The sequence below is a fragment of the Salmo salar genome, chromosome ssa09, assembly GCF_905237065.1.
Source record: "Salmo salar chromosome ssa09, Ssal_v3.1, whole genome shotgun sequence".
In the NCBI taxonomy this organism is placed as follows: Eukaryota; Metazoa; Chordata; class Actinopteri; order Salmoniformes; family Salmonidae; genus Salmo; species Salmo salar.
In genome coordinates this window covers 156,194,833-156,219,878 of record NC_059450.1, presented here as the reverse complement: position 1 = coordinate 156,219,878, position 25,046 = coordinate 156,194,833, and the positions used below count along the sequence as shown (strand labels likewise).

The 25,046-nt window shown below is 44.5% G+C and overlaps 1 protein-coding gene across 1 annotated transcript; it reads left to right on the top strand.

Annotated features, from left to right (window-relative positions):
* Window positions 1-24,548, top strand: LOC106613334 (uncharacterized). Its single transcript, XM_045724884.1, has 5 exons — window positions 1-345; window positions 5,862-6,123; window positions 21,245-21,278; window positions 21,773-22,043; window positions 22,923-24,548. Exons 1-5 carry the CDS (start codon window positions 276-278, stop codon window positions 23,321-23,323), a joined length of 1,038 nt encoding a protein of 345 aa, XP_045580840.1. The 5' UTR covers window positions 1-275; the 3' UTR covers window positions 23,324-24,548.
* Window positions 24,549-25,046: the final 498 nt, after the last annotated feature.

Below are 25,046 nucleotides of genomic sequence, written 5' to 3'. Positions count from 1 at the left end.
GCTGGGTTGGAGAGAGTCCTAAATAGTCCAGATTAAACTCCCTCTGTTTCTGCCTCTCTCCCTCTCCCTACCTATCTCTCTCTCTGTCTCTCTCTCTCTCTTTCCCTCCATCCCTCTTTCATTTTCTCTATCCCTCTCATTCTCTCATTCTCTCGCTTTTTCTCTTGTTCCTATTCTCTCTCTCCCTCTGTCTACCTCCCTCTACCTCTCTCTCAGTTTCTATATCCCCCTCTCTCTCTCTCTAGCCCTCACTTTCACCCAGACACTCAGTTCATATGTGTCTCTTGTGTCTAACAGCAGACATGTCTACAGGAGGAGTACACCGCGGCTTCCTCAGAAAATATGGTAAGACTGACAGTCTTCTACTGGTTCTAATGGTGTCTGGCTGTCTGGCATGGAATAGAGGGTTGAAGTTATTTTACTGTGCTGTGCAAAATAACTATGGTTTGATTTTAAATGCTTTGATACTGTTTTGAGGATGACATTGTTGGACAATATAACAGCTTGTCTAATTCAGCTTTTTCTGAATTAGACAAACAGACCTCATACTTTCCCGTATCTGTTATCTGGGTGGTACGTGGATGATGCACCATGAAATGAAGCAGGAAGTGTTGACGCTTCAACTGTCTGAACAGATACATACTCTACCTGCTGTAGAATAACGAAGCCAGTGATTAGATTCAACTCACGTTATAGTATTTCAACCTATTAGTTATAACTGTTTATTACTAATCTGTAAATGAATGACCGATATAAACTCGTTCTGAATCCTCCATAAAGTATAGCTGAATGAAAGCAATAGTTATGTGTTTGTACTGGGCATCTGTTGGTCTCCCAGCTAGGTTGCTTCTAATAGTTGTTGCATCTGTCGTAGTGTACATTCCATCAGTGTTGCTGTGATGTGTAGGTGATGCGATGCTACTATGTATGTCTCAGATGATCCCCTTACATCTCTCAGGATTATCCACTCGATGATCCCCCTACACCTCTCAGGATAATCCATCTGTTCCACTCTAATAATCCCAGAATTCTCCTCCTTCTCCGTCAGCCTAACAAATTCTCTCCATCCACATCCATATTATTATTCTTATTATTATTATTAACACAGAGGCTGGCTGGTGGTCCTGATAATATCTCTGAAGGACAGAGACACCGAGATATTATAGCTACCTGGGTGATTGTTACGAAACTGGCACTTCACACCAATGTTTTTTTTTTTTTTTAAGACAATTTTTTTTTTTTTATAAACTTTTTCCACCGTACTTCCTCTTGGATCACTAGGATTAGAATCTGTATTGATCAATTTCATAATTATTGTTATGTTTATTGATCAGAAATCATGCATTTTACCACAACTACTAACAAAGTACAAAAAAGTAATAAAAACTCAAATAATATATATATTTTTTTACATTGCTCACCTAATGAAAAGACTTGAGTTAAACATAACACTGAAAACAAATATATTTACAGTTTTAATTATTTATTTCATTACCGCAACAAAAAAACCTTTTCTGAATACTTTTTTGTTGTTGTCATAATTACTTGTGTATAGATGTTATTTTTTGGTGTACACATATTTGAATAATGAACAAAAGACACAAAATCAGATTAAGCCAAAACTAAATACTGGTGCATTAAGGTAATCATTTCAGAGATGAGAACGCGTGTTGCATAGTGTGCCATTGAAAAACTGTACTGAGCTTTATCAGAGATTCAGTAACCCAATACATTATCAAACCGTACTGATCTCTATCAGAGATTCAGTAACCCAATACATTATCAAACCGTACTGATCTCTATCAGAGATTCAGTAACCCAATACATTATCAAACCGTACTGATCTCTATCAGAGATTCAGTAACCCAATACATTATCAAACCGTACTGATCTCTATCAGAGATTCAGTAACCCAATACATTATCAAACCGTACTGATCTCTATCAGAGATTCAGTAACCCAATACATTATCAAACCGTACTGATCTCTATCAGAGATTCAGTAACCCAATACATTATCAAACCGTACTGATCTCTATCAGAGATTCAGTAACCCAATACATTATCAAACCGTACTGATCTCTATCAGAGATTCAGTAACCCAATACATTATCAAACCGTACTGATCTCTATCAGAGATTCAGTAACCCAATACATTATCAAACTGTACTGATCTCTATCAGCGATTCAGTAACCCAATACATTATCAAACCGTACTGATCTCTATCAGAGATTCATTAACCCAATACATTATCAAACTGTACTGATCTCTATCAGAGATTCAGTAACCCAATACATTATCAAACTGTACTGATCTCTATCAGAGATACATTAACCCAATACATTATCAAACTGTACTGATCTCTATCAGAGAATCAGTAACCCAATACATTATCAAACTGTACTGAGCTCTATCAGAGAATCAGTAACCCAAATCATAGAATGATGTAATTTGTTAATCCCAGACGATGTGCATAATACTAAACTCACTGATCTTAATGCAATTGACTAAAATAATATTTGTAGTATAATGTATTAGGGACCAGTGTTGGGGAGTAACGCGTTAACAGTAACCATTTTACTTTTACCATCAACGGAACGCACCTCTGATCTTTACCATGAATCGCGCCAGTGAACACGTAGAGGGCTTTACGGTGTAGACGAGGGTGTGCTTTATAAAACCCGTAGAGGGCTTTACGGTGTAGATGAGGGTGTGTTTTATAAAACCCATAGAGGGCTTTACGGTGTAGACGAGGGTGTGCTTTCTAAAACCCGTAGAGGGCTTTACCGTGTAGATGAGGGTGTGCTTTATAAAACCCATAGAGGGCTTTACCGTGTAGATGAGGGTGTGCTTTATAAAACCCATAGAGGGCTTTACGGTGTAGACGAGGGTGTGCTTTCTAAAACCCGTAGAGGGCTTTACGGTGTAGACGAGGGTGTGCTTTCTAAAACCCGTAGAGGGCTTTACCGTGTAGATGAGGGTGTGCTTTATAAAACCCATAGAGGGCTTTACGGTCTAGACGAGGGTGTGCTTTATAAAACCCATAGAGGGCTTTACGGTGTAGACGAGGGTGTGCTTTATAAAACCCGTAGAGGGCTTTACGGTGTAGATGAGGGTGTGCTTTATAAAACCCGTAGAGGGCTTTACGGTGTAGATGAGGGTGTGCTTTATAAAACCCGTAGAGGGCTTTACGGTGTAGACGAGGGTGTGCTTTATAAAACCCGTAGAGGGCTTTACGGTGTAGATGAGGGTGTGCTTTATAAAACCCGTAGAGGGCTTTACGGTCTAGATGAGGGTGTGTTTTATAAAACCCGTAGAGGGCTTTACAGTGTAGATGAGGGTGTGCTTTATAAAACCCGTAGAGGGCTTTACGGTCTAGACGAGGGTGTGCTTTATAAAACCCGTAGAGGGCTTCACCGTGTAGACGAGGGTGTGCTTTCTAGATAACCATCGCTATGCAACCAGCAATGGCGGCTGGAGAGAAAGATTCTGAATGAAAAGAAAGGACATCTGTACAGAAGTTGAGCTTATATTAAGCTGTGCAACATAAGACATTTCATAGGATTACACATAAATATAAATGCTAAAGGGATTTTTTTTATTCATATATTTCATTAGTCTCACTTTCCCACCGCCACGAGGGAACTTCTGACAGATATCAGACCCTCGGAAATGATTTCCCAGGTTCCATATGATCCACGCTACAGAAATGTGGTTTATGCCCCCAATCCAATTCGTGATAGGCATAATATCCTAATATTAATCCTAATATTACATTTTTATTTTGAACATTAAAAAACGTGTAAACATGGTCTGATTACAAAAAAAAAAACTGTAATCCGTTACGTTACCAGCAAAAATATTGTAATCAGATTACAGATACTTTTGAAAAACTAGATAATTACTTGTTGGATTACTTTCAAATTCAAATTGTTGTTTCCTCAATGACATTCAATTCCGCATTGAATAAATGTGACCGTTTAAGTTTGTTCCAGCTGAGTGAGTCTGACCACCAATCAGAGACCACTATGAGGTCACACCAAATGATGACCACCAATCAGAGACCACTATGAGGTCACACCAAATGCGTTTGATGGATCCTTTTTGTCTTCTTCTAATACCTTCCCGACCCCCAGTACTCTAACTAGTAACCTTCCCAACCCTGACCCCCAGGACTCTAACTAGTAACCTACCCAACCCTGACCCCCAGGACTCTAACTAGTAACCTACCCAACCCTGACCCCCAGTACTCTAACTAGTAACCTACCCAACCCTGACCCCCAGGACTCTAACTAGTAACCTTCCCAACTCTGACCCCCAGTACTCTAACTAGTAACCTACCCAACCCTGACCCCCAGGACTCTAACTAGTAACCTACCCAACCCTGACCCCCAGTACTCTAACTAGTAACCTACCCAACCCTGACCCCCAGTACTCTAACTAGTAACCTACCCAACCCTGACCCCCAGTACTCTAACTAGTAACCTTCCCAACTCTGACCCCAGTACTCTAACTAGTAACCTACCCAACTCTGACCCCCAGTACTCTAACTAGTAACCTTCCCAACTCTGACCCCCAGTACTCTAACTAGTAACCTACCCAACTCTGACCCCCAGGACTCTAACTAGTAACCTTCCCAACTCTGACCCCCAGTACTCTAACTAGTAACCTACCCAACTCTGACCCCCAGTACTCTAACTAGTAACCTTCCCAACTCTGACCCCCAGTATTCTAACTAGTAACCTACCCAACCCTGACCCCCAGGACTCTAACTAGTAACCTACCCAACCCTGACCCCCAGGACTCTAACTAGTAACCAACCCTGACCCCCAGTACTCTAACTAGTAACCTTCCCAACCCTGACCCCCAGTACTCTAACTAGTAACCTTCCCAACTCTGACCCCCAGTACTCTAACTAGTAACCTTCCCAACTCTGACCCCCAGTACTCTAACTAGTAACCTTCCCAACCCTGACCCCCAGGACTCTAACTAGCAACCTTCCCAACCCTGACCCCCAGTACTCTAACTAGTAACCAACCCTGACCCCCAGTACTCTAACTAGTAACCAACCCTGACCCCCAGTACTCTAACTAGTAACCAACCCTGACCCCCAGTACTCTAACTAGTAACCAACCCTGACCCCCAGTACTCTAACTAGTAACCAACCCTGACCCCCAGTACTCTAACTAGTAACCTTCCAACCCTGACCCCAGTACTCTAACTAGTAACCAACCCTGACCCCCAGTACTCTAACTAGCAACCTACTAACCCTGACCCCCACTACTCTAACTAGTAACCAACCCTGACCCCCAGGACACTAACTAGTAACCTACCCAACCCTGACCCCCAGGACTCTAACTAGTAACCTTCCCAACCCTGACCCCCAGTACTCTAACTAGTAACCAACCCTGACCCCCAGGACACTAACTAGTAACCACCCAACCCTGACCCCCAGTACTCTAACTAGTAACCAACCCTGACCCCCAGTACTCTAACTAGTAACCCCAACCCTGACCCCCAGTACTCTAACTAGTAACCTTCCCAACCCTGACCCCCAGTACTCTAACTAGTAACCTTCCCAACCCTGACCCCCAGGACTCTAACTAGTAACCAACCCTGACCCCCAGGACTCTAACTAGCAACCTTCCCAACCCTGACCTTGGTTTTCTAACTCAATTTGCTACTGCCATGGTTATCACTGGTTTCATGAGAATCACCCATCTCCTCCACTGTCTGTCTGTCTGTAGTCCTTTGTTCCAGCAGTGCTACTGTTGACTGTTGAATTATAGCACACACACTTTACTATCCTTGGGTCCTCTTCCTTCCTTTACTCCCCCCACCCCCACCCCCCCCACCTCCAGGTGGTTTCAAGCTGTTTAAGCAGTGGAAGGAGCGCTACCTGGTGCTGACAGTAGAAGGCAGTCTGAGGGTGTGTCGCGATGCAGAGAGTCCTCCTGACCAGGTGGTGGCACTGCAGTGGAACTGTGAGGCCATCGTAGAGGGCAGGGAGATCCTGGACCTACCACGGCTTCCCCCAGGGGGAAGGAGAGACTGCTGCTTCGCCCTCATCCTGCCCCAGGAAAAGTTCCTGTTACTACTGGCTGACAGCCCAGAGGACTGCAGGTTTGTAGCAGTACTGTAATAGTTGTAGTGGTAGTAGAAGAAGTAGTAGTAGTAGTAGTTGTTGTGCTTGTGCTTGTTGTACTGTAGTAGTAGTAGTAGTAGTAGTAGTAGTAGTAGAAGTAGTAGTAGTAGTGCTTGTTCTTGTTCTTGTTGTACTGTAGTAGTATTAGAAGTAGTTGTAGTAGTAGTTGTAGTAGTAGTAGTAGTAGTTGTAGTAGTAGTAGTAGTAGTAGTTGTAGTAGTAGTAGTAGTAGTAGTTGTAGTAGTAGTAGTTGTAGTAGTAGTTGTAGTAGTAGTAGTAGTAGTAGTAGTTGTTGTTGTAGTAGTAGTACTGGTAGTTGTTGTTGTAGTAGTAGTACTGTAGTAGTAGTAGTAGTATTCAGTATGTATTAGGATCCTGGGGTCCATTAAGGGTTAAAACAATTACATCACAACAAAACACAACAACAGCCTACATCATAAATAAAGCCTCCACACATATACAAGCCTCTGATGCCTTTGAAACAGCTACATTTAAAAAAAGTCTAATAAATCACCATCACAATAAATCCATTATTTATTTTAGGTCTAAAGAAACATGATGAAGAAAATGTATTTCAGAAGAACAGAATATGAGTTGTCCTACTGTATGTAATCTGGCTATGATCCATGATATAGACTGTAGACTTGTTGTCACGTCCTGACCAGTAAAAGGGGTTATTTGTTATTGTAGTTTGGTCAGGGCGTGGCAGGGGGTGTTTGTTTTGTGTGTTTCGGGGTTTTGATGTATGCTCTATATTTTCTATTGCTATGTTTATTCTAGGTTTCTCTTTCTATGTTGTGTTTTTTCAATGACCTCCAATTAGAGGCAGCTGGTGGTTATTGTCTCTAATTGGAGGCCATATTTAGTGTGTTCGTTTTCACTTGTGTTTGTGGGTGGTTGTTTCCGGTTTAGTCTGTGCACCTTACTGGACTGTTTACATTTACATTTAAGTCATTTAGCAGACGCTCTTATCCAGAGCGACTTACAAATTGGTGCATTCACCTTATGATATCCAGTGGAACAACCACTTTACAATAGTGCATCTAAATCTTTTTTTGGGGGGGGGCTAGAAGGATTACTTTATCCTATCCCAGGTATTCCTTAAAGAGGTGGGGTTTCAGGTGTCTCCGGAAGGTGGTGATTGACTCCGCTGTTATCGTCGTTATTTTGTTTAAGTGTGTTTACCTTCAATAAATACGAAGATGAACAATATACCCGCTGCATATTGGTCCGATGATTTCTCCTATTCAGACGACGAAGATTATGACACTTGTTCATTTATCAGACTAGATACTGTATGTTATCTGGCTATGATATAGACTGTAGACTTGTTCATTTATCAGACTAGACACTGTATGTTATCTGGTTATGATATAGACTCTAGACTTGTTCATTTATCAGACTAGATACTGTATGTTATCTGGCTATGATATAGACTGTAGACTTGTTCATTTATCAGACTAGATACTGTATGTTATCTGGCTATGATATAGACTGTAGACTTGTTCATTTATCAGACTAGATACTGTATGTTATCTGGCTATGATATAGACTGTAGACTTGTTCATTTATCAGACTAGATACTGTATGTTATCTGGCTATGATATAGACTGTAGACTTGTTCATTTATCAGACTAGATACTGTATGTTATCAGGTTATGATATAGACTATTAGTGTAGACTTAGACGGTTCATTTATCAGACTAGATACTGTATGTTATCTGGCTATGATATAGACTGTAGACTTGTTCATTTATCAGACTAGATACTGTATGTTATCTGGCTATGATATAGACTGTAGACTTGTTCATTTATCAGACTAGATACTGTATGTTATCTGGTTATGATATAGACTGTAGACTTGTTCATTTATCAGACTAGATACTGTATGTTATCTGGCTATGATATAGACTGTAGACTTGTTCATTTATCAGACTAGATACTGTATGTTATCTGGCTATGATATAGACTGTAGACTTGTTCATTTATCAGACTAGATACTGTATGTTATCTGGTTATGATATAGACTGTAGACTTGTTCATTTATCAGACTAGATACTGTATGTTATCTGGCTATGATATAGACTGTAGACTTGTTCATTTATCAGACTAGATACTGTATGTTATCTGGCTATTCTCCATGCCATAGGCTGTAGACTTGTTCATTTATCTGACAAGATATGCTTATAAGTCCCGTGCCATTATTTTATATTATATGATTTTACAGTAATAAGAATAAAATTGAAAATATGTTTGTCCCGAAGCGAGAGTGCGCATATGAAGTGGCTATGTTGAGCATAAAAGTGATCATTTGAAACAGGTCCTATATACTAGATTTGGAGTTATTTTGTCAACTTTAGTTGTAAATGATACAAACCTTAGAATGTGTTAGAAATCAAAAGATATATCGACTGCATGGTGGGACTATAGACTATTGATGATTTCAGGAAGTTTGCTCTCTGTTCCTGGTCTCAGGCTGCATGGTGGGACTATAGACTATTGATGATTTCAGGAAGTTTGCTCTCTGTTCCTGGCCTCAGGCTGCATGGTGGGACTATAGACTATTGATGATTTCAGGAAGTTTGCTCTCTGTTCCTGGTCTCAGGCTGCATGGTGGGACTATAGACTATTGATGATTTCAGGAAGTTTGCTCTCTGTTCCTGGTCTCAGGCTGCACAAGCTGTTCTCTCACCAAGTGATCACATTTTCACCCATCAGACTATTCTCAGTTGAATATTGTCTTTACTAATATGTAAAATTAGTTTTGATTTATGAAATGGGCAGGAACAGGGTCAAGAAGAAAAATACATGTCATCAATAATGATGTATAATAACAATACATTATGCACTGAAATAGGGAGTGGAGGCTACTTTCCCTCCGGTACGGGTTTCCCTCATGTCAGGTACACTACATGTCAGGTAGGCTACTCAGGTTATTTCGCTGCCACTACAGGTGTTATTCCGCCCAAACTCTGCATGTCATGGGCTCTCCAAACCTGTTCCTGTAGCTACCCAGTACTCTGTATGTCATGGGCTCTCCAACCCTGTTCCTGTAGCTACCCAGTACTCTGTATGTCATGGGCTCTCCAACCCTGTTCCTGCAGTGCTTCATTTGGGAAAACCAAGTGAAATGTGTTCAGGAACGTCCATAGTAACATGTTTTCACAGCGTAAGATATTTCCTTAAAGCGCCTCTCTCTCTGTGCGCCGGAGAAAGGAATGAAGGAGAGAGGAGGAGATGGAAACACAGTGGTGAGATATTCTGTAGCTAAAGGTAATGTGTCAGCCAATAAATTATACAAATATAAAAAAAATTACAATTTTAATTAAATCCTTATTGCTAGGCTAATCAAAATCAAATACAAATTATAGGAAAACTCTGAATTTGTTTAATTTAGGCTAGACAATCATTCTTTTAATTCAGGTTTTTTGGGGGGAGGGGCTTGGGCTCATATATAGGCCTATGAATATGCATAAGGTCTAATATGTTTATGGATGTCTTTGAATGAGTAGTAGCAGCAGAAGTAGTACTAGCAGTCGCACTACTAGTAGTACTAGCAGTCGCACTACTAGTAGTACTAGCAGTCGCACTACTACTAGTACTAGCAGTCGCACTACTACTAGTACTAGCAGTAGCACTACTACTAGTACTAGCAGTAGCACTACTACTACTAGTAGCACTACGACTACTAGTAGTACTAGCAGTCGCACTACTACTAGTACTAGCAGTAGCACTACTACTACTAGCAGTAGCACTACTACTACTAGTAGCACTACTACTACTAGTAGCACCACTACTACTAGTAGCACTACTAGTAGTAGTAGTAGTAGTAGTAGTAGCAGTAGTAGTAGTAGTAGCAGTAGTAGTAGCAGTAGCTGTAGCAGTAGCTGTAGCAGTAGTAGTCGTAGTAGCAGTAGTAGTAGCAGTAGTAGTAGTAGCAGTAGTAGTAGTAGTACTAGTAGCGGTAGTAGTGGTAGCAGTAGGAGTAGCAGTAGTTGTAGCAGTAGTAGTCAGTAGTAGTCAGTCAGTAGTACTGTAGTAGTAGTAGCAGTAGAAGTAGTAGCAGTAGCAGTACTAGCTGTAGTAGTAGCAGTAGTAGCTGTAGTAGTACTAGTAGAGGTAGTACTAGTAGCGGTAATAGTACTAGAAGATGCAGTAGTAGTACTACTAGTAGTAGTAGTAGTAGTACTAGTAGTAGCAGTATTAGTAGTACTACTAGTAGTAGCAGTATTAGTAGTACTACTAGTAGTAGCAGTATTAGTAGTACTACTAGTAGTAGCAGTATTAGTAGTAGTAGTCGTGGTAGTACTAGTAGTAGTAGTAGTAGTAGTAGTAGCAGTAGCAGTTGTAGCAGTAGTACTGTAGTAGTAGTGGTAGTATTACTCGTAGTAGTAGTAGTACTGGTAGTACTAGTAGTAGTAGTATTAGTAGCAGTAGTAGTAGTCGTAGTAGCAGTAGTAGTAGCAGTAGTAGTACTAGTAGTAGTACTAGTAGCGGTAGTACAAGTAGCGGTAGTAGTAGTAGCAGTAGTAGTACTACTAATACTAGTAGTACTAGTACTAGTAGTATCAGTATTAGTAGTATTAGTAGTAGTACTAGTAGTAGCAGTGGTAGCAGTAGTAGTCGTAGTAGCAGTAGTAGTAGCAGTAGTAGTACTAGTAGGTAGTAGTGGTACTAGTGGCGGTGGTGCAGTGGCGGTGGTAGTGGTGGTGCTAGTAGTAGCAGTGGTACAGTGGTGGTGGTGGTGGCGGTGGTAGTGCTAGTGGTGCTAGTACTAGTACTAATAGTATCAGTATTAGTAGTAGTAGTACTACTAGTAGTAGCAGTATTAGTAGTAGTAGCAGTAGCAGTAGCAGTAGTAGCAGTACTAGTAGCAGAAGTAGTAGCAGTAGCAGTACTAGTAGTAGCACTAGTAGTACTAGTAGTAGCAGTAGTAGCAGCAGTAGTGTAGTAGTAGTAGTAAAACTACTAGTAGTAGAACTAGTAGTAGTAGTACTAGTAGTACTAGCAGTAGTACTAGTAGTAATACTGTAGTAGTAGTAGTTGTACTGTAGTAATACTAGTACTGCAGTAATAGTAGTACTAGTATGAGTAGTAGTAGTACTAGTAGTTGTAGTAGTAGTAGTAGTAGCAGTACTAGTAGTAGTAGCAGTACTAGTACTACTAGCAGTACTAGTACTACTAGTAGTAGTAGTGACAGTAGTACTTGTGGAGTGCTGAGTAGTAGTAGTACCGAGTGGTAGTGAGTAGTAGTGGCGGTCGTGGTGGTAGCAGTAGTGGCAGCAGAGTAGTAGCAGCAGAGTAGTAGCAGCAGAAGTAGTAGTAGTAGTAGTAGTACTAATAGTAGCAGTAGTAGTAGTAGTAGTAGCAGTACTAGTAGCAGTACTAGTAGCAGTACTAGTAGTAGTACTACTACTACTACTACTGTCACAGGCCGGCTCATAGCCTGTGGCAAAAATGAGAGGACATCAACAACCGGTATAGGCCAATTCAAAAAGTTCTTTATTATCAAACAAAACTATTAATTCTAAACAAAGAAAAAGGAATGAGGTGTGGAAATGTCATAATGTAGGGTGTATGTAGGGTGCATGGATGCGTGAATATGTGTGTGTAAACATGACTGAATAGAAGCTAAATAAACCAACAAAGGAACAAACAAAACAGGATCATACCTGGAGGAGCAGGGAGAGAGAGAGCAAGCCAAGCCAGGAGATAGAGAGGTTAGTGGAGCAGTTTGTTAAATACCCTGAGCCCAGGTGGCTCCAATCACACCAGCTCCAATCACTAACGACCCTCCTCTGCCTGCAGAAGGAACCGCCCCTGTACTGCAGAGGAGGAGCCGTGACACTACTACTAGTAATAGTAGTAGTATAACTAGCAGTAGTAGTAGTATTAGTAGTAGTACTACTAGTAGTAGCAGTAGAAGTAGGAGCAGTAGTAGTAAAACTAGTAGTAGTAGTACTAGTAGTAGTACTAGTACTAGTAGTAGTTGTTGTACTAGTGGTAGTAGCAGTAGTAGTAGTAGTAGCAGTAGTAGTAGTAGCAACAGTAGTACTGTAGTAGTAGTAGTAGTAGTAGTAGTAGTACTGCAGTAGTAGTAGTAGTAGTAGTAGTACTAGTACTGTAGTAGTAGCAGTAGAACTGTAGTAGTAGTAGTAATACGTGTAGTACTGTAGTAGTAGTAGTACCAGTAGAAGTACTAGTAGTGGTAGTAGTAGCAGAACTAGTACTACTAGTAGTAGCAGTAGTAGTAGTAGTTTTAGAAGTAGTAGTAGTAACAGTTGCAGTACTAGTAATAGTAGTAGTTCTAGTAGTAGTAGTAGTAGTAGTAGTAGTAGTAGTAGTACAACTGGTAGTAGTAGCAGCAGTAGTACTACTAGTAGTAGTAGCAGTGACACTACTACTAGTAATAGTAGTAGTAGTAGAACTAGCAGTAGTAGTAGTATTAGTAGTAGTACTACTAGTAGTAGCAGTATTAGTAGTAGTACTACTAGTAGTAGCAGTATTAGTAGTAGTACTACTAGTAGTAGCAGTAGAAGTAGTAGCAGTAGTAGTAAAACTAGTAGTAGTAGTACTTGTACTAGTAGTAGTAGTAGTAGTAGTACTAGTACTAGTAGTAGTTGTTGTACTAGTGGTAGTAGCAGTAGTAGTAGTAGTAGCAGTAGTAGTAGTAGCAACAGTAGTACTGTAGTAGTAGTAGCAGTAGTAGTAGCAGTAGCAGTACTAGTAGTAGTAGTAGTAGTAACAGTAGTAGTACAAGTGGTACAAATAGTAGAACTAGTGGAAGTAGCAGTAGTACTAGTGGTAGTAGTAGCAGTAGTAGTAGCAGTAGCTTTAGTAGCAGTAGTACTGTAGTAGTAGAAGATGTAGTACAAGTGGTACAAATAGTAGAACTAGTGGTAGTAGCAGTAGTACTAGTGGTAGAAGTAGCAGTAGCTTTAGTAGCAGTAGTACTGTAGTAGTAGAAGTAGTAGATGTAGTAGTAGTAGTAGCAGTAGTGGTAGTAGCAGTAGTAGCAGCAGTAGTAGTAGCAGTGGTAGCAGTAGTACTGTAGTAGTAGTAGCGGTGGTAGTAGTGGCAGTGCTGGCTGGTGGCGGTGCTGGCTGTGGTGGTGGTGGTGGGGTAGTGGCTGTGGTGGTGCTGTGGGGTGGTGCTGTGGCGTAATGGTGCTGGAGATGCGGCGGTGGTGCTGGTGGTGGTGGTGGTGCTGGTGCTGGCGGTTGTGCTCTGGTGGTGGCGGTGTTAGTGGTAGTGAGTGGTTGGTGGTGCTGGTAGTAGTGTGTGTGGTGTTGCGGTGGCGGTTGTGGCAGTGGTGCTGTGTAGTGGTGGTGGTATTGCTCGTGGTAGTAGTGCTGGTGGTACTGTGGTGTAGTGTGTGGCGTGGTGGTGGCACTACTGCTGGTGGTAGTAGTAGTGTGGTGGCATAGTAGTAGCGGTGGTTGTGGTCGTGTACTAGTGTGCTGTGTGTGCTAGTGCGTGTTTATGTTTTGTCCTTATTTCGGTGGTGTGTTGGTGGTGGTTAGTAGCGGTGGTGTGTGTGGTATACTATTTGGTGATACTAGTGTGTGTGGTCTACTTGCTAGCGTAGCACTACTACTGGTGATTGTGTTTGTGGTGGCAGTTTGGCGTGGTTGCGTGTGTCGTGGTGGCGGTGGTGGTAGCGGTGGTGGTACTGGTGGTGGTGGTGGTGCTAGTGGCGGTGTACGTGGCGGTGTAGTAGTTTCTGGTGGTAGCGGTGGTACATGTGGTGTGTGCGTGGTGTTAATGTATTTTATGTGGTGTCCTAGTGGTACGTATTAGTAGTAGTGGCGGTAGCGGTGGTAGCGGTACTAGTGGTACTAGTGGCAGGTGTGGCGGTGGCGGTACTGGTAGTGGCACTAGTGGTACTAGTGGTGGCGTGGTGCGGCGGTGGTGTGGTGTGTGGTAAGAGCTTGGTGGTGGTGACTAGTGGCGGTGGTACTAGTGGTACTAGCGTAATGCTGTGGTGGTGGTGGTTGTGCTGTGGTAATGCTGGTACTGCGGTAATGGTGTACTAGTGTGGTGGTAGTGGTGCTAGTGGTTGTGTAGCGTGTCGCTCTGCTAGTGCTGCTGCGGTGCTGTCTACTAGCGGTGCTGTGCTACTAGCGGTGCTGTTGCTAGTAGTGGTGGTTGTGGTGGTGGTGGTGGCGGTGCTGGTGGTGGTGGCGGCGCTGGTGTGGTGGCGGTGCTGGTGTGTTGTGTTGTGTGGTGGTGAGTGGTGCTTGTGGAAGTGCTGGTGGTGGTGGTGCTGGTGGTGATGGTAGTGTGTGGTGGTGGTGCTAATGGTGGCGGTGTGTGGCGGTGGTGGTGGCGGTGCTGTGCGGTCTGGTGGTGGTGTGTTCTGGTAGTGTGGTGGTTGGTGTGTATGGTGGTGCTAGCTGGTGGTGGTGGCGCGTGGTCTTGGTGGCGTGGTGCTATGGCGGTGTTGGTACTACTGGTGTGTTGGTGGTAGCGGTGTGGCGGTGTTGGTGCTGTTGGTGATGTAGTGGTAGCGGTGTGTGTTTGTTTTTTTTTTAGTGGCGGTGTGGTACAGCGGTGGTGTGTATTGTGGTGGTGGTGCTAGTGGTGCTAGTGGCAGTGTGTGCTCTTGTTGCGGTGGTGTTCTACTACTTTCTTCTACTAGTGGTGCTACTAGTGGTTGCGGTGTGGTGCTCTACTATTGCTTCTACTACTACTGCTAGTGTGTGGTGTGCGGTGGTGTTGTGGTTGTGTGTGGTGGTGCTCTGTGGTTTGGTGGTGCTGGTGTGCGTGGTGGTGGGTGGTGGTGCTGTGGTGGTGGCGGTACTGTGGTGCTGCTGTGGTGGTGGTGGTGGCGGTGGCGTGGTGTTACTGGTGGTGGTGTTGGTGGTGGCGGTGTGGTGCTATGTGTGGTGTTTGGTGGTGGCGGTGGTGGTGCTCCTGGTGGTGGGTTGCGTGGTGGTGTGTGGTGGTAGTGCTAATGGTGTGATGGTGGCGACGGTGGTACTAGTGGTAGCTGGTATGTTGCTACTTGGCAGTACTCCGGTGGTGCGACTACTGCTGGTGGTTTTCTTTGTGTTGTCTGCTTGTGCTTACTACATGTGGTAGCGGTGGTACTGTGTGGTGTGGTGCGTGGGGTGGTCTATTGTCTGTGTATGGTTGTGGCTGGCAGTACTTGTTGTTTGTTATTGTTGGCGTAGTAATGTTGGCGCGTGGTTCTGTGGTGGGCGTTTAGTGGTAGTTGCTGTGGTGTAGTGGTGGTGCTATTGGTGTGTGGTTCTGTGTTGTGGTGTGTGGTGCTGTGGTGTGCGGTGGTGCTGTGGTAGTGATTGCTGGTTGGTGGAAGCGGTGGTGGTGAGTGTGCCTGTGCTATAGTGTAGCGGTACTATTGTGTGTTTGTGTTTTGGGTTGGTACTGGTGCGGTGGTGCTGCGGTGGTAGTAGTAGTAGTAATGGTACTAGTACTAGTAGTAGTAGTAGTAGTACTAGTACTGTAGTAGTAGTAGTAGTACTGTAGTAGTAGTAGTGGTACTACTACTACTACTAGTAGTAGTAGTATAACTTGTAGTAGTGTTTTAGCAGTAGTAGTAGTAGTACTGCAGTAGTAGTACTGTAGTAGTGGTAGTAGTCATAGTAGTCATAGTAGTGTAGTAGTAGTCATAGTGGTAGTAGTGTAGTAGTGGTAGTCATAGTAGTAGTAGTGTGGTAGTAGGAGTAGTAGTTGTTGTTCTGTAGTAATAGTAGTAGTAGTAGTCAAAGTTGTCAAAGTAGTCGTAGAACTCTAGTAGTTGTAGTCATTGTAGTAGAAATGTAGTAGTAGTAGTAGTAGTAGTAGTAGTCGTTGTAGTAGTAGTAGTAGTTGTTGTTGTTGTTCTGAAGTAGTAGTAGTTGTCATAGTAATCGTGGTGGTAGTAGTAGTACTCTAGTAGTTGTATTCATATTAGTAGTAATGTAGTAGTAGTTGTAGCAGTGTAGTAGTAGTGTAGTAGTTGTTGTTGTACTGTAGTAGAAGTAGTCATAGTAGGCGTAGTAGTGTAGTAGTACTCTAGTAGTAGTAGTCATAGTAGTAGTAATGTAGTGGTAGTAGTAGTCATAGTAGTGTAGTAGTAGTATTAGTAGTAGTAGTTGTTGTTGTAATTGTTCTGTAGTAGTAGTAGCTAATTCCTGTTACTACTCACTGACAGCCCTGAGCACTGGAGATCAGTTTTACAACCAGGCATGAAGTTTCAGGATTTTGGGTATTGGCCAGCAGGGCTAGTATTCCGCAATTTCTCAAAGAAATCTATTATTGGAAAAGCCCAGTCTGAAAAGGTACTAGACTTGGGCAAGCGGGCCAGCTTAATTTCCATCCCTTCTTACACCACATGTAGATAGTAGTCAAATCTACGGAAAGTTCCGTCAGGTACACTTGACAAAACGGAAAACAACTACCCACAAAAACCCAGGAAGAAAAACCCCTACTTAAATATGATCTCCAATCAGAGGCAACGAGGACCAGCTGCCTCCAATTGGAGATCAACCCAAAAAAAAAAAACAGAAATAGAAAACCTAGAACACAAACATAGAAATAGAAAACATAGAAAAACACAAAACACCCCCTGTCACGCCCTGACCTACTCTACTATAGAAAATGACATCTTACTACGGTCAGGACATGACAGTACAACCCCCCCAAAGGTGAAGACTCCGAATGCAACAAACCAACAAAAAAAAGACAAAACAAAAGGGAGGGTAGGGAGGGTGATAATTGTCTATGGTGGCTCAAATGCAGTCCACATAACCTCCAGCATAAGAGGCAGCTCCGGTTCGGGGCGTACTCCCCGCTTCACCCGCTGATCCTTCTGCTTTATTACCACCTGACCGTGGATCGTCGTCGAAGGAACCGGACTGTGGATCATTGCTGAAGGTTCTGGGCTGCAGACTGCCGTTGAAGACTCCGGGCTGCAGACCGCCGTTGAAGGCTCCGGGCTGCAGACCGCCGCTGAAGGCTCCGGGCTGCAGGCAGTCGCTGGAGGCTCCGGACTGGGGAGCGTCGCTGGAGGCTCCGGACTGGGGAGCGTCGCAGGAGGCTCCGGACTGGGAGCGTCGCTGGAGGCTCCCGGACTGGGGAGCGTCGCTGGAGGCTCCGGACTGGGGAGCGTCGCTGGAGGCTCCGGACTGGGGAAGCGTCGCTGGAGGCTCCGGACTGGGGAGCGTCGCTGGAGGCTCCGGACTGGGGAGCGTCGCTGGAGGCTTCGGACAGAGAAACGTCACCGGAGGTTCCGGACTGGGAGGCATCATACTAGGTTCCGGACTAGTGACCGTTGCTGCTGGCTCCATGCCATGGATCATCTCTACAGGTTCCGCGCCAAGGATCATCACTGGAGGCTTCTTACCATGGATTATCTCTACAGGTGCCGGGCCATGGATTATTCCTACAGGCTTCGTGCCATGGTTTATCCCTACAGGCTCCGGACCATTTATAATCCCTCCAGGCTTTTTGCCAAGGATTATCTCTACAGGTTCCGGGCCACGGATTACCTCTGCAGGCTTAGTGCCATGGATCATCTCTACAGGCGTCGGACCATCGATTAGCATTGGAGGCTTTGTACGTGGAGCTGGAACCGGTCTCACCGGACTGGGGAGACGCACTGAGGACCGAGTGCTCAAAGCAGGCACCGGCCGAACTGGGCTATGGATGCGAACTGGAGGGAGAGCGCGAGGAGCAGGCACAGGACGTACTGGGCTATGGAGGCGCACTGGAGAGAGAGTGCGAGAGGCAGGCACATGCTCACCACAAAAAGCACCGGGAGTTGACTCAGGCCTCACCCCTGGCCCAGCCAAACTACCCGTGTGCCCCGCCCCCAAATTTTTGGGGGGGATTCCTCTCATTCTTCCCAGGTAGGCTCCCATATCACTCGATTACCTGGCCCCAAGTCCAGTTTCTCCTCTCCGTCCACTTCTTATGTGACCAGGTGTCCATTTCTGCCTGGGCACGCCGCTTGACCCAATCATGGTGGGTAGTTCTGTAACACGGGTCGTTTAAAGGTGACCAAGGCGCGGCGTGTAGAGTGCTCATACTTTTCTTTAATGAAACACTTAATAAAAAATAATAAAAAAAACGACAGCCAACAGTTCCGTCAGGTACACTTGACAAAACGGAAAACAACTACCCACAAAAACCCAGAAAGAAAAACCCCTACTTAAATATGATCTTCAATCAGAGGCAATGAGGACCAGCTGCCTCCAATTGGAGATCAACCCAAAAAGAACCAACATAGAAATAGAAAACCTAGAACAAACATAGAAAATGAAAACATAGAAAAACACAAAACACCCCCTGTCACGCCCTGACCTACTCGACTATAGAAAATGACATCTTACTAGGGTCAGGACGTGACACCCCCCTTGGCATTTTTCCTATTTTGATGCCTTACAACCTGGAATTAAAATAGATTTTTGGAGGGTGTGTATCATTTGATTTACACAACATGCCTACCACCTTGAAGATGCAAATTATTTTTTATTGTGAAACAAACAAGAAATAAGACAAAAAAACAGAAAACTTGAGTGTGCGTAACTATTCACCCCCCCAAAGTCAATACTTTGTAGAGCCACCTTTTGCAGCAATTACAGCTGCAAATCTCTTGGGGTATGTCTCTATAAGCTTGGCACATCTAGCCACTGGGATTTTTGCCGATTCTTCAAGACTCAGCAATCTTTAAGTCATACCACAGATTCTCAATTGGTTTGAGGTCTGGGCTTTGACAAGGCCATTCCAAGACATTTCAATGTTTCCCTTTAAATTACTCAAGTGTTGCTTTAGTAGTATGCTTAGGGTCATTGTCCTGCTGGAAGGTGAACCTCTGTCCCAGTCTCAAATCTCTGGAAGACTGAAACAGGTTTCCCTCAAGAATTTCCCTGTATTTAGCGCCATTCATCATTCCTTAAATCCTGACTAGTCTCCCAGTCCTTGCCAATGGAAAAACATCCCCACAGCATGATGCTGCCACCACCATGCTTCACTATGGGGATGGTGTCTCGGGGTGATGAGAGGTGTTGGGTTTGCGCTAGACATAGCGTTTTCCTTGATGGCCAAAAAGCTCAATTTTAGTCTCATCTGACCAGAGTACTGTCAAATCGATCCCGCTAACGGGATTGGCGCACGAAGGGATCCATAAGAAGTTTTAAATAAAGTCCACGTGTGCAATCTAAGTGTCACATGATCTCAGTATATATATATAACCTGTTCTGAAAGGCCCCAGAATCTGCAACACCACTAAGCAATAGCCACTACCAAGCAAGCGGCACAATGAAGACCAAGGAGCTCTCCAAACAGGTCAGGGACAAAGTTGTGGAGAAGTACAGATCAGGGTTGGGTTATAAAAATAAAAATAAAGAATCTTTGAACATCCCACAGAGCACCATTAAATCCATTATTAAAAAGTGGAAAGAATATGGCACCACAACAAACATGCCAAGAGAGGGCCGCCCACCAAAACTCATGGACCAGGCAAGGAAGGCATTAATCAGAGAGGCAACAAAGAGACCAAAGATAACCCTGAAGGAGCTGCAAAGCTCCACAGCGGAGATTGGAGTATCTGTCCATAGGACCAGTTTCAAGCCGTACACTCCACAGAGCTGGGCATTACAGATGAATGGCCAGAAAAAAGCCATTGCTTAAAGAAAAAAATAAGCAAACACATTTGGTGTTCGCCAAAAGGCAGGTGGGAGACTCCCCAAACATATGGAAGAAGGTACCCAGTGAAATTGCAGCGCGCCAAATTCAAAAACAGAAATACTCATAATAAGAATTCATAAATCATACAAGTGTTATACATCAGTTTAAAGATTAACTTGTTAATCCAGCCGCAGTGTCAGATTTCAAAAAGGCTTTACGGCAAAAGCAGACCATGCAGACCAGATTTCAACCAGGCAGGTGCTACACAAAAGTCAGAAATAACGATATAATTTATGCCTTACCTTTGAAGATCTTCTTCTGTTGGCACTCCAAAATGTCCCATAAACATCACAAATGGTCCTTTTGTTCGATAAATTGTTTCTTTATATCCCCAAAATGTCCATTTATTTGGCACGTTTGATTCAGAAAAACACCGTTTCCAACTCGCCCAACATGCCTACAAAGTATCTAATAAGTTACCTGTAAACTTTGTCCAAACATTTCAAACAACTTTCCTAATCCAACTTTAGATATTTTAAAATGTAAATAATAATCGATACAATTTAAGACAGAATATACTGTGCTCAATAGCAAATAAAATGAAAGTGGAGAGAGTTCCAGGTCGTGCGCCCCAAACAAAACAGTCCAGTTGGCTCTACACTCAGAAAGGAAAGGGCTACTTCTTCATTTCTCAAAGGAAAAACATCAACCAATTTCTAAAGACTGTTGACATCTAGTGGAAGCCATAGGAACTGCAAGCATATTTCTATTAAAAAGGGATTGCCATAGAAAGCTAATGGAAAACAGATTGAGCTCAAAATTGTTTTTCCCTGGATGGATTGTGCTCGGGGTTTCGCCTGCCAAATCAGTTCTGTAATACTCACAGACATTATTCAAACAGTTTTAGAAACTTCAGAGTGTTTTCTATCCAGATCTACTAATAATATGCATATCCTAGCTTCTGTGCCTGAGTAGCAGGCAGTTTACTTTGGGCATGCTTTTCATCCGGACGTGAAAATACTGCCCCCTAGCCCAAAGAGGATTTATTAACTAACTATGTGACTTCTGAAGGTAATTGGTTGATCCAGATCTTATTTAGGGGCTTAATAGCAAAGGGGGTGATTACATATGCACGCACCACTTTTCATTTTTTAATTCTTTTGAATGTTTTGAAACAAGTTATTTTTTTCATTTCACTTCACCAATTTACTATTTTGTGTATGTCCATTACATGAAATCCAAATAAACATCCATTTAAATTACAGGTTGTAATGCAACAAAATAGGAAAAACAACAACGGGGGTGAATACTTTTGCAAGGCACTGTATGTCCAGATGATTATGGCTGCTGTAGTGTCTAATCTAACAAAAGATGTCTGTTTTTATCTTATCAGGGTTTCAGCCGAGACTAAAGGTCTGATCTGTAAACATGACCTTAACAGACAGTTTGTTTTGTCTTCCACAGTCTCTGGCTGAAGTTGATCAGGAAAGTGAGAGAGGTAAGTACCTCACTGTTGCAGTATGTATGGGTAATGCAGTATGTATGGGTAATGCAGTATGTATGGGTAATGGCAGTATGTATGGGTAATGAATGCAGTATGTATGGGTAATGAATGCAGTATGTATGGGTAATGAATGCAGTATGTATGGGTAATGAATGCAGTATGTATGGGTAATGAATGCAGTATGTATGGGTAATGAATGCAGTATGTATGGGTAATGCATGCAGTATGTATGGGTAATGCAGTATGTATGGGTAATGCAGTATGTATGGGTAATGAATGCAGTATGTATGGGTAATGAATGCAGTATGTATGGGTAATGAATGCAGTATGTATGGGTAATGCAGTATGTATGGGTAATGCAGTATGTATGGGTAATGCAGTATGTATGGGTAATGTAATCCTTATAGGTACCCTTAAAAAAACGGTTGTTATTTATATTCTGTCCAGCGTTAGTTATCTGACGGTAGTTGACTTCCTGTTTCCTCCAGGGTGTGATGTCAACGCTCGTCCTGCAGAGACAGCAGAGCCTGACCCCGAGCCTCACCGCCCACATCACAGACAGAGACCCCCAACCTGACACTCCCACCGACAGGGACACCGCCTCGCCACGGGCGACAGTGAGCACCTCGACCCCCACCGCCACCCCGACTGGCACCCCGACCGTCACCCCCACCACGACGCCCTCAGCCTCCCGGGCCGGGTCCTTCAGAGACAACAGCCTGGGTCAATCAGGACATCAACAGAGAGACAACAGCCTGGGTCAGTCAGGACATCAACAGAGACATCAGCCTGGTTCAGTCAGGACATTAACAGAGAGACATCAGCCTGGTTCAGTCAGGACATTAACAGAGACAACAGCCTGGTTCAGTCAGGACATTAACAGAGAGACATCAGCCTGGTTCAGTCAGGACATTAACAGAGACATCAGCCTGGTTCAGTCAGGACATTAACAGAGAGACATCAGCCTGGTTCAGTCAGGACATCAACAGAGACATCAGCCTGGGTCAGTCAGGACATCAACAGAGAGACATCAGCCTGGTTCAGTCAGGACATTAACAGAGAGACATCAGCCTGGTTCAGTCAGGACTTTAACAGAGACATCAGCCTGGTTCAGTCAGGACATTAACAGAGAGACATCAGCCTGGTTCAGTCAGGACATTAACAGAGACATCAGCCTGGTTCAGTCAGGACATTAACAGAGAGACATCAGCCTGGTTCAGTCAGGACATTAACAGAGAGACATCAGCCTGGTTCAGTCAGGACATTAACAGAGACATCAGCCTGGTTCAGTCAGGACATTAACAGAGAGACATCAGCCTGGTTCAGTCAGGACATTAACAGAGAGACATCAGCCTGGTTCAGTCAGGACATTAACAGAGACAACAGCCTGGTTCAGTCAGGACATTAACAGAGAGACATCAGCCTGGTTCAGTCAGGACATTAACAGAGAGACATCAGCCTGGTTCAGTCAGGACATTAACAGAGAGACATCAGCCTGGTTCAGTCAGGACATTAACAGAGAGACATCAGCCTGGTTCAGTCAGGGTTACACACATTGGTATACTGTATTGTATCTTGTCTTTATTTGTTTTCTTTGTGTGTGTGTGTGTGTGTGTGTGTGTGTGTGTGTGTGTCTAGGGGGCGGCCACAGACAGTCAGTGCGGTCCGTGCGTAGCGTGGCATCAGTAGCTCCACCCCACCGTACGTCAGACTGTCTTCGCCACGGTAACAGCAGCGACGCGCGGGCGGTGAGGGCAGTTTGTCTGCTGATGGGAGGGGCAGCAGCCTCCTCCGCTCTGGGCTACCTCCAGTCCTGTTCTCCCTCCTCCCCTCTGAACTCCAGAGCCTCCAGCCTGCAGGAGCAGGGCCCGCTGGGCCACGGCGGGGGGGCCGGGAGCTTCTCAGAGATGGGAGGGGGGTCAGGTGGGTCCTTCCATTGTAGTCAGGACATAGACAACCCCCCACAATTCAACAGTTTCGACTTCGAGGGAGGAGACTCCGACTTTGATGCCTTTGATTGCGGAGGGTTCGCTTTTTAGGGGTTAAAACAAATACAACTGTGAACGGTTGATAATATATTATTTGTTGAATTACTGTGGTTTACTGTATAGGATCTATAACAGCCTTAGAAAGTTCCTGTCTATTGTTGTCTTTAAGTGTTAACCTGTACCATTATTGAATTGTTTGATCACATGTACTTCCTATGTGTTAGTTAATGAATTTTACAGTCTTAACGATCCTAACTTGAACCCTCCTTAACCCGGGCTGTCCCACACTGACCACCTTTATAAAATAGCTCTCTGTTAAGTGTTGTCGTTCTGGTAACACCCCTAACCCTGAGTGTTGTTGGTCTGGTAACGCCCCTAACCCTGGGTGTGTTTGGTCTGGTAACGCCCCAAACCCTGGGTGTGTTTGGTCTGGTAACGTCCCAAACCCTGGGTGTGTTTGGTCTGGTAACGCCCCTAACCCTGGGTGTGTTTGGTCTGGTAACGCCCCTAACCCTGGGTGTGTTTGGTCTGGTAACGCCCCTAACCCTGGGTGTTGTTGGTCTGGTAACGCCCCTAACCCTGGGTGTGTTTGGTCTGGTAACGCCCCTAACCCTGGGTGTTGTTGGTCTGGTAACGCCCCTAACCCTGGGTGTGTTTGGTCTGGTAACGCCCCTAACCCTCGGTGTTGTTGGTCTGGTAACGCCCCTAACCCTGGGTGATGTCGTTCTGGTCACGCCCCTAACCCTGGGTGTGTTTGGTCTGGTAACGCCCCTAACCCTGGGTGTGTTTGGTCTGGTAACGCCCCTAACCCTGGGTGTGTTTGGTCTGGAAACGCCCCTAACCCTGGGTGTGTTTGGTTTGGTAACGCCCCTAACCCTGGGTGTTGTCAGTCTGGTAACGCCCCTAACCCTGGGTGTGTTTGGTCTGGTAACGCCCCTAACCCTGGGTGTTGTCGTTCTGGTAACGCCCCTTACCCTGGGTGTGTTTGGTCTGGTAACGCCCCTAACCCTGGGTGTTGTCGTTTTGGTAACCCCCTAACACTGAATGTGTTTGGTCTGGTAACGCCCCTAACCCTGGGTGTTGTCGTTCTGGTAACGCCCCTTACCCTGGGTGTGTTTGGTCTGGTAACGCCCCTAACCCTGGGTGTTGTTGGTCTTGTAACGCCCCTAACCCTGGGTGTTGTTGGTCTGGTAACGCCCCTAACCCTGGGTGTTGTTGGTCTGGTAACGCCCCTAACCGTGGGTGTGTTTGGTCTGGTAACGCCCCTAACCCTGGGTGTTTTTGGTCTGGTAACGCCCCTAACCCTGGGTGTTGTTGGTCTGGTAACGCCCCTAACCCTGGGTGTGTTTGGTCTGGTAACGCCCCTAACCCTGGGTGTTGTCGTTCTGGTAACGCCCCTAACCCTGGGTGTGTTTGGTTTGGTAACGCCCCTAACTCTGGGTGTTGTCGTTCTGGTAACACCCCTAACCCTGGGTGTTGTCGTTCTGGTAACGCCCCTAACCCTGGGTGTTGTCGTTCTGGTAACGCCCCTAACCCTGGGTGTTGTTGTTCTGGTAACGCCCCTAACCCTGGGTGTGTTTGGTCTGGTAACGCCCCTAACTCTGGGTGTTGTCGTTCTGGTAACGCCCCTAACCCTGGGTGTTGTCGTTCTGGTAACGCCCCTAACCCTGGGTGTTGTCGTTCTGGTAATGCCCCTAACCCTGGGTGTGTTTGGTCTGGTAACGCCCCTAACCCTGGGTGTTGTTGGTCTGGTAACGCCCCTAAACCTGGGTGT